The sequence below is a fragment of the Myotis lucifugus genome, unplaced genomic scaffold (genome assembly GCF_000147115.1).
Source record: "Myotis lucifugus unplaced genomic scaffold, Myoluc2.0 scaffold_1224, whole genome shotgun sequence".
Lineage (NCBI taxonomy): Eukaryota > Metazoa > Chordata > Mammalia > Chiroptera > Vespertilionidae > Myotis > Myotis lucifugus.
The window spans coordinates 79,750-87,911 of NW_005872272.1; the positions used below are offsets into that span (position 1 = coordinate 79,750).

An 8,162-nucleotide genomic window follows, 5' to 3' on the forward strand; every position below is an offset into this window, starting at 1 on the left:
GGTTTCCCTGGGGGAGGTCTGGGTCCGGGCCCACGGAAGGGCCTTGGATCAGCCGTGGATGGCGTGGGGAGGCCAAAGCCTTCGTGGGGGGCGTGTCGGTTGGGGCGCCCGTACATGAAAGACTTCCACCACACCCTTCAGGTGAGCCCGTTCCCTGGCACAGACTTTTTCTAAGGGGGATATTGCTTCCCTTTCCATTTTTCTCCTACAAATGAAATTTAGGATATAAGTCAGGGGTCCTCAAACTTTTTAAACAGGGGGCCAGTTCACTGTCCCTCAGACCGTTGGAGGGCCGGACTATAGTTTAAAAAAACACTATGAACAAATTCCTATGCACACTGCACATATCTTATTTTGAAGTAAAAAAACAAAACGGGAACAAATACAATATTTGTATTTGCATGTGGCCCGCGGCCCGTAGTTTGAGGACCCCTGATCTAAGTGAAAAGTCTCCTGTGCTTGTCCCGGGACCAGCCTGGGGAGCAGAACCCTGCCGCCCGCCCGGGCTGACGCAGCCGCACCTTTAGTGCTGTCGTAGATGATGTTCTTGCAGAGCAGGTCGTTGTGACAAAACACCACAGGGGAGCCCAGCTGGGACAGGTGCTCCTTCAGCCAGGCCAGCTCCCGCTCCAGCACCTCCAGCGTGGGGACGTCTGCGGAAAGGCTGGGGGGACAAGAGAGGGGACCGTGGAGGGGGGACTGAGAAGGGGGGGTGGCTGAAAGCGGACAGGCAGGGGCTTGGCCTCCAAAGCCCTGAGCTCTGGCCTCCTCATGACCTCGTACTGCAGAGGGAGCCTGGACATATGGCCAATCTTTTGTCATCTGCAAAATGGCACTAGGGCTTCCTGCCCTGATGACCCGTGGTTACTCTAAGAAGCTGATGGAAACATTGGCTTCAAAGCATTTTGCAAAGCACCATCATCCCTGACGGAAGGGCATCCCTGCTCCTTCGTGAAGGAGACAGGGAGCTACTGAAGGAGGCGCAGGGAGGATGGGGAGGTGAGGATGAGCGACCGAACGCACGCATCTCCGAGTAAGAACAGGGGCAGCTGGGCAGGGTGCACAGACCTGCTCTTAGGACGCAGGGAGAAGCAGGGAGGATTCCTGGGGCAGGGGCCGCCCTAAAACAAGGCTCCCTGCAAAGTTCCTCAGATGCAGGGCCCGGCAGGGCTGGAGCGCTGGCACGCTCCGGGGGAGGCAGAGATGTGCTGGTCCGTGTCCCTCACGCTCTGGCAGCCGGTGGCACCAGGATCGTATAGTTTCACTTCATATCCCACAGGCAGCCATGCAGCCACACAGCAAGCAAAGAGGGTGCTTCTTGAGCTCCCTCCTGCGAGGCCCAGGGCACATGGGGACCGTCCAGAGGGAAGCACCGACGGTGTAGCTCCCCGATAGTGCCTTCCACCCTGAACGAGGAGTGTGAGCTTCCTTGTCCCAGAGCCCTGAGGGGCCGGATGGTGTGGGCCACCTGAGGGCAGGAACAAAGCACCTGGAGCCCCTCTGCCCCACCCCCTCCCCCAGCACACACTGAGGAGTGAATGAATGGGCCCCTCAGAGGCCTGGGAAGCTGACAAGGAGACACTGTGCACAGAAGCTCTGAACTGCGGTCCCAGGAAGCACAGGTTCTGTGCACACTAAAGAGTCAAGGAGTCAGCATAGCCCTTAGAAAGAACCCAGAACCACCCGTGGGAGGAGGGGAGGGGCTGGCGGCGTGTTTCCACGCATGCATCTCCTGTGCGCTCTCTCGTCCGGGGCAGCGAGAGGATGTGCAGGGGGGTGAGAAGGTGAGAGGTCCTCCCGATGCTCCCACGGGTGCCCACACCCCCAGCCCAGACACCGGAATGTGTGGAAGAGTCCTCAGCGTCTAACGTGTCCCCACGTCCCCCCGGAGATGGGTGAGTGGCAGACTGCCTCACACTTTGAGAAGGTCAAAGCTAAAGAGGATCCGAGGTCTCCAGACCAGCCGCATGGGGACACTGAGGCTCAAGGAAGGGCAGTCTTCCTTCCAGCCTCAGGTGTCTCCTGTACAGCTAGACCCTCAGCCCGTCCAAGGATGGGCATCAAGCCAGGCCTCTAACCACAAGGGCCCGGTGCCCCCTGGAGCGCAGGCCCCTGGGAGTGCAGGGATCTATCTGTTAGGGGCTGTCAGGGAGGCCTCCCGCCCCCCCCCCCACTCCCCCTTCACTGGAGTTTATCTGTAGCCACAGGCTGCATAGCATGCATTTCCCTCTTGGCTCTCCCTAAGAAGCTACCTTTTTTTTTTTTTTTTTAAGATTCTCCTTTTTCTTGGACGGAGACCATCCAAAGATAAAACCGAGGAGGCCTCCTTCGCTTTGCCCAGGTCTCAGCTTGAAAAACATGGCTTTGCCATCCAAGATGCCTGCTGCCCAGGCCCTGACCTCTGTCTGACCCCCACGCTACCCACCCCAAGGCCACACAGATGGTTACCGTGGGAACAATCCTGACCTCCCTCCCTCCCCCGAGCACCTGGACCCTCGCCAGCGCAGCGTCCCTCAGCCCCGACACCACCATCCTCTCCAGGGCTGAGGGCCTGGCAGGGGGTGCATCTCGGAGACTTTCACACGCCAGGCGGCGGCTCCTGTCCCTCCGAGGCCGAAGGGGCGGGTGACGGGGCCTGGGGTTCTTCCTGATGAAGGGACTGACGCCTGGCCAGTGCCCACTCAGTTCTCGGGATCGGAGTGGGGAAGGGTGGACTTTCTAAGTGTTCACTTACATGACCTTTGCCCTCACACCACTCAGCCTATCTGAGTCTCCTCTTGTTGCCATGCCTACCCGGACGCCTAGGCTACCACTATTTCCACAGGGTCTCTGACTCAGCCCACTCCACCCCGAGGCTGCAGGGGGCAGTGCCCCTCCAAGGGGCCCCTGGCTCCCTGACCTCAGAATGCGGGTGCCGAGGGGCCCATGTGAGACCTCCCATTACTCTCCAGGGTCAGAACCTGCACTGAGCAAGCACCCAAGGGAACCTCATGCTCAAGCTGGGGGAACCCTAGTGTTAGACATGAGCAGAGCAAGGGCGATGGGCCAGGCACAGAAACGCACCAGGGCAGAAAGCCCCGGAGGCCTAGCAAGGGGTAAAACTGGGAAAACAAGAACCTTGTACCCAGGGCAATCTATCTTCCCCTAGCTATCGCTGACCATGACCTTTTCCTCCCTGAAGATAACATCTAGGCCTCAGTTGTATTTCAGCTCCAGGCCCAGAAAAGCAGCAAAACCAGACAAGTGCCACCCTGGCTGCCTCAGGACCGACCCTGCCCTGACGACAACCAATCAGTGGAGACCACGACCTAAAAAAGCACACCTGGAAGGCTGATGCATATTCTATTGAGACCCCCCCCCCGCCCCTCCCCAGAGACCTCCCCTAGGATTTCCACCTGCAAGAGAGAGACATACTCTCAGGACGAGGGACACAGCGCGCGCAGTGCTCTCCCTTCAAGGAGCCATTCCCTTCCCCCTCTTCCCTATAAGAGACCCCAACCAGGGGCGCAACAGGCAGCGGCAGCTCGTCCCGGGCCACTCCCTGAACCTGTCTCCAAGGCAGGTTCCCTGAGCCAGAGCAGCCCAGCCGAGGCTCTCGGGTGGCTTCCTCTATGCCCTTCCTTGTGTCACTGTCCTAAGTGTATTTTTGCCGTCATCATGGACCCAATACCCTTTGGCTCAGTGCTGGGTAGCCCTTCCCTTTGGATATCCTCATCCTCTGCCTCCGTTTCCTTAAATAAATTCAATTTTTCTTTATTCAGCGTCTGAGATGGCTGTTTAGCCTTCCCGCACATCAGCGACTTTCACCTTTCACCTAGTTCTAACTGTTTGTTGCCCATTCCATTTTAACACTCCTCCAGCTGGTCTCCCTACCCCAATCCCTGCTTCCCTAACTCCCACCTCCACCACGTCCTGGGCAGGTTACTGACCTGAGTCCCCAGCTCAAACACCTTCACAATTACTTTCCACCGAGGCCAAACTGAATCTTTGTTCCTTAACCTGACCTTCAAGGCCCCCTCACACTCTAGCTCCAGCTCACACGACCCCTGCAGCTCTCTCTCTCCAGACCCCTCCCAACCCTTTTCCTGAAGTCTGCTCCGGCCAACTCGTCTACCCCTCATCCACGAGCAAGCTGTGCTCAGGCCACCTCCTCCAGCCAGAGCGCCTCCCTTCCCATCTCTGCCAGGAAGACCTTCCCTGGTTCTCCCACCCCTGGCGCGCACTACACACCCTGCCTCCTTCTATGGCTCTGCACGGGCGGGTCCCTAAGCTTCGGTGGGCAGAGCCAATGCCACCTTGGTATTTTTATTGTTTTAAATCCCCATCAATCCATGCTGGTGAAATGAAGGATGGACTACATCAGGGTTATTAGGAAAATTACGAGACAGGGTTATTACAGGACTCAGGTGCTGCGTCTTGTCCGAGTGGTTGCTCATCACAGCCTGCTCTGGGGTATCGTGGGCAAGGGCAGGGCGGGCATCACCCCCTAAAGAGGCTTAAGAAAGTTAAGCAAGTTGATTTGCTCAAGGTCAAAAGTGTGACAAGAACAAAGGGAGTTGGTCAGCTCTTCTCCAGGGAAGACTCTCCTCCCAACAAGGTCACCGCCCCCCCACCCCACCCCCCTGTAAAGGATACACAGTGACCGCAGATTCAAGGGAAGCTGCAGTGGCAAGGGTTATGCCTGAGCATCAGGCCTGGACTCTAGTCCTCGAGTTGCCACTGATAGTAATGACCGTGGGCAAGTCCTATCCCCACCCAGGGTCTCAGTTTCTTAATCTGTCCAATGGAAGAGGTGGGCTGGGGGGTCTCAGGTCCTGTTGGCTGAGATGCCAGGGGGTCCTACCCTCTGTGTGCTGTTCTAGTCCTAAGAGGCAAGGCGGCTATTGTCCCAGAGATAACACTTGACATAGAAGGTCTGAACATGAGCCATGCTGGACACACAGTCCCAAAGCAGCGTCTGATAATCCTTAAGTGGGAGGACCCAGATAAGGCATCCTGTGTGCGAGAATGTGACAGGGGCACACGATCGGGAGAGATGCCATTAATGTCTTGTCATCTTCAAGGAGGCAAGGGGGTACCTGTCCTCAGACCTGTGCACCCCATCCCATGAACATCTGGAAAAAGGGTGTTCAAGCCTTTTTTGGGGGGGCGGGCAGGGTGACACCCCTCTTTCTTCCTTGCCCCCACTGTTGACTCAACACTCAAGGGTAAGCGGGTGAGTCAGGTATCTGGAGGCTAGAAGGGCTCTCAGATGGCTTATCTGGGAGTCCTGTCTTATCTGGGGAAAGGTGATGTCACGATGATGATGAAAAGAGCAGAGAGGAAACGGCAAGCTGTCAGTCGGAATAAGGTGGAAAGCAAGGTTGCCGGGCGGGGGTGGGGGTGAGGGTGGGGCACGAGAGGATGAGAGGCATCCAGACAAGCAGCAGGAGTCTTGGTGTCCCGAGGCCTTCTCAGCTGATGAGCTAGCTGACTTCTGACTGGTTTTAACAGCCTCACCACTTTCCCAGAGGGCGGGCTTCCCTCCTCAGGCTAGAAGGCAGCTCAAGTAGCCCTGACACTGGGCAAAGCTGAGCTCCGAGCCTCGGTGCCCTTTAAGTAAAATGGGAGACACTGTCCCTGACCCTAGGCCAGTGATGGCGAACCTATGACACGCGTGTCAGAGGTGACAAGAGAACTCATTTTTTGGTTGATTTTTCTTTGTTAAATGGCATTTAAATATATAAAATAAATATCAAAAATAGAAGTCTTTGCTTTACTATGGTTGCAAATATCAAAGAATTTCTATATGTGACACGGCACCAGAGTTAAGTTAGGGTTTTTCAAAATGCTGACACGCCGAGCTCAAAAGGTTCACCATCACTGCCCTAGGCCCTGCCACAACCAGCAGACTCACAAAGAAATAAGCAGCCCTAGCCGGTATTGCTCAGTGCTTACAGGGTCATCTCGTGCATTGAAGGGTCTCAGGTTCGATCCCTGGTCAGGCTGCGTGCAGGAGGCAGCCAATAGATGTTTCTCTCTCTTTCTCTCCCTCCCTCCCTTCTTCTTCTCTTTTTAGAACAGTGGTTCTCAACCTTCCTAATGCTGCAACCCTTTAATACAGTTCCTCATGTTGTGGTGACCCCCAACCATAAAATTATTTTCGTTGCTACTTCATAACTGTAATGTTGCTACTGTTTTGAATCGTAACGTAAATATCTGATATGCAGGATGTATTTAGGCGACCCCTGTGAAAGGGTCGTTCGACCCCCAAAGGGATCGCGACCCACAGGTTGAGAACCGCCGCTTTAGAATCAATGAAAACAACAACAACATATCCTCGGGTGAGGACTAAAAAAAGAAGAAGAAAGAAGCACATGCATGGGTCTAAAACTGTGGATCCAAGGTCCTCAGATTTCTCAATTGGCCCAACTCTCCTTGGCAATGGCTAACCCTCCTGCAGGGTGGGGTGGGGCAATGGAACGGGGAGCGGGATCACATTCAGGCGGAGGAGACCTGGCAGCCTGGAGCCCGCCCAGATCCCCGTACCTGGGGCTGATCTCGTTCTTCACGAGGGTGAAGTAAGTGTGCATCTTGTGCCACAGGGTGGGCTTGGGCAGGCTGCCGTTGGTGTGGATGGTGTGAATCTTGGCCATTTCCAAGGCGATCAGCCTACAGCAAAAAACAGGAAGGATAGGGTATCAGCCCCTCCTGACCGGAAAGGGGCCCTACGCTGTAGGAGGGGGCTGGCCAGAGGGCAGAGTCTGGGGCTATGACATATCTTTCCAGAGCTCTCTCTGCACCTCAGCGGAGGCATGAAAATGAGATTGGCCTTTGGCCTAGCAGGTCCTTTTCCAGAACGAGAGCTGGCCTAGCAGAAGGGCAAAGCAGTGGGCTGTTGGCCACTGGTCAGTGACCCCGCCCCACCCCAAGGTCATGTACCCACTGAGGACAGAGGGATCACTGGGGATGGGGGTGGTGCCTCTCCTCCTCCCCTGGACTCTGACCCTCAGGGGCAAGTGAACGCAGGGCACCAAGGGATCAGGGGTGGTAATGCCAGGCAGGGAGAAATGCCCGCCTCTTATCAGCCTGGCCAAGGTGGGGAGGGACGCAGGCGGGCCCAGGGCAGCCCCTTCCTCTGTGGCAGGGAGTTGATGCTGGCGGCTGGGTGCCAAGGACGCAAAACAAACCAGCGTTCTATTTTCAAGTTCTCCTGTGGACATTATCCAAGGTCCCAGGAGAGAAGGAGGGGCGGTGGGGAGAGGAGAAAGCAGCTCCGGGGAAGGCTGCTGGCAGAGGGGGGAGGTGGGTGGAGGGCTGACCCTCAGAGAGGGAGGGCCTTGATAAGGACCCAGCATCTGAGGCCTGGGTCCCAGCTGGGCTCCCCCAGGCCTGGGCCGGCTCCCCCTCTGGAGCCCCACCCCCACCGGCTGCCAAGCCTCCAACATTCAAGCTTCCTTTACCTCTGCCTGTTGCTCCAATAATAATCGAGGAAAGACAACAAAGGCCGTGGCTGTTGGAAACCTTGTTGCCGAGCTGTCCAGGGACACCCCCGCCCCTTGCCAGGTCCTGGGAAGGGGCAGGCCATCTCCCACCAGCGTAACAGGCCACTCTGGGGGGCTCCTCTGGAGGCCCCCCGAGGCTCCCACCTCCGAAAGGGTGGAGGGGGCAGGGGGTGTGGCAGCAGCTGAGTGGGTGAGAGATGAAGGCTGTGCTTTCAGAGGCCGGAGGCCCTGGAAGAGGAGGGAGCCCAGGGCGTGGGCGAGGCGAGAAACAGACCTGAGACCCAGGCCTTCCCTCCCCAGAGGAAGATTCCGAACAGAACGCGAACAGAGTGTTTCCTTGAATACCAATAGGGATGCCGTCTGGAATAGCAATGAAAGCTAACCTCAACACGCGGCATCTATGCTGCAGAACCTCGACAGGCCCAGGGTGGGGGGTGGGATTCAGGGCCACGCAGGGAAGTGGCTCCCAAAGGTCTCCCCCTCCCCACCCCCCGCCTTTCCTCAAAGACCCACCTTTATCCCAGGAAGATAATGGTCTATCCTGGGAAGAGTATCAAGGAAGGGGCCACCTCCTACACTTGGCCCAATTTCTGGCTTTCCCCCAAATTTTGTCAAGTTCTTCTTATTGAACCTAAATCCCATCTGCATCTTCCTGACAATGGTAATTATGTTCCATGA

General features: G+C 56.6%; 1 protein-coding gene across 1 annotated transcript in view; it reads right to left on the reverse strand.

Annotated features, from left to right (window-relative positions):
- ETNK2 (ethanolamine kinase 2) overlaps nucleotides 1-6,652 on the reverse strand; it is a 13,018-nt gene extending 6,366 nt beyond the window's left edge. The window contains exons 1-2 of the mRNA XM_023748245.1: nucleotides 6,529-6,652; nucleotides 522-664 (exon numbers count right to left, since the gene is read on the reverse strand). Coding sequence (XP_023604013.1) covers nucleotides 522-664; nucleotides 6,529-6,635 — 250 coding nt within the window. The 5' untranslated portion in view covers nucleotides 6,636-6,652. The remainder of the gene's footprint in view (nucleotides 1-521; nucleotides 665-6,528) is intronic.
- Between the last annotated feature and the right edge of the window lie 1,510 nt (nucleotides 6,653-8,162).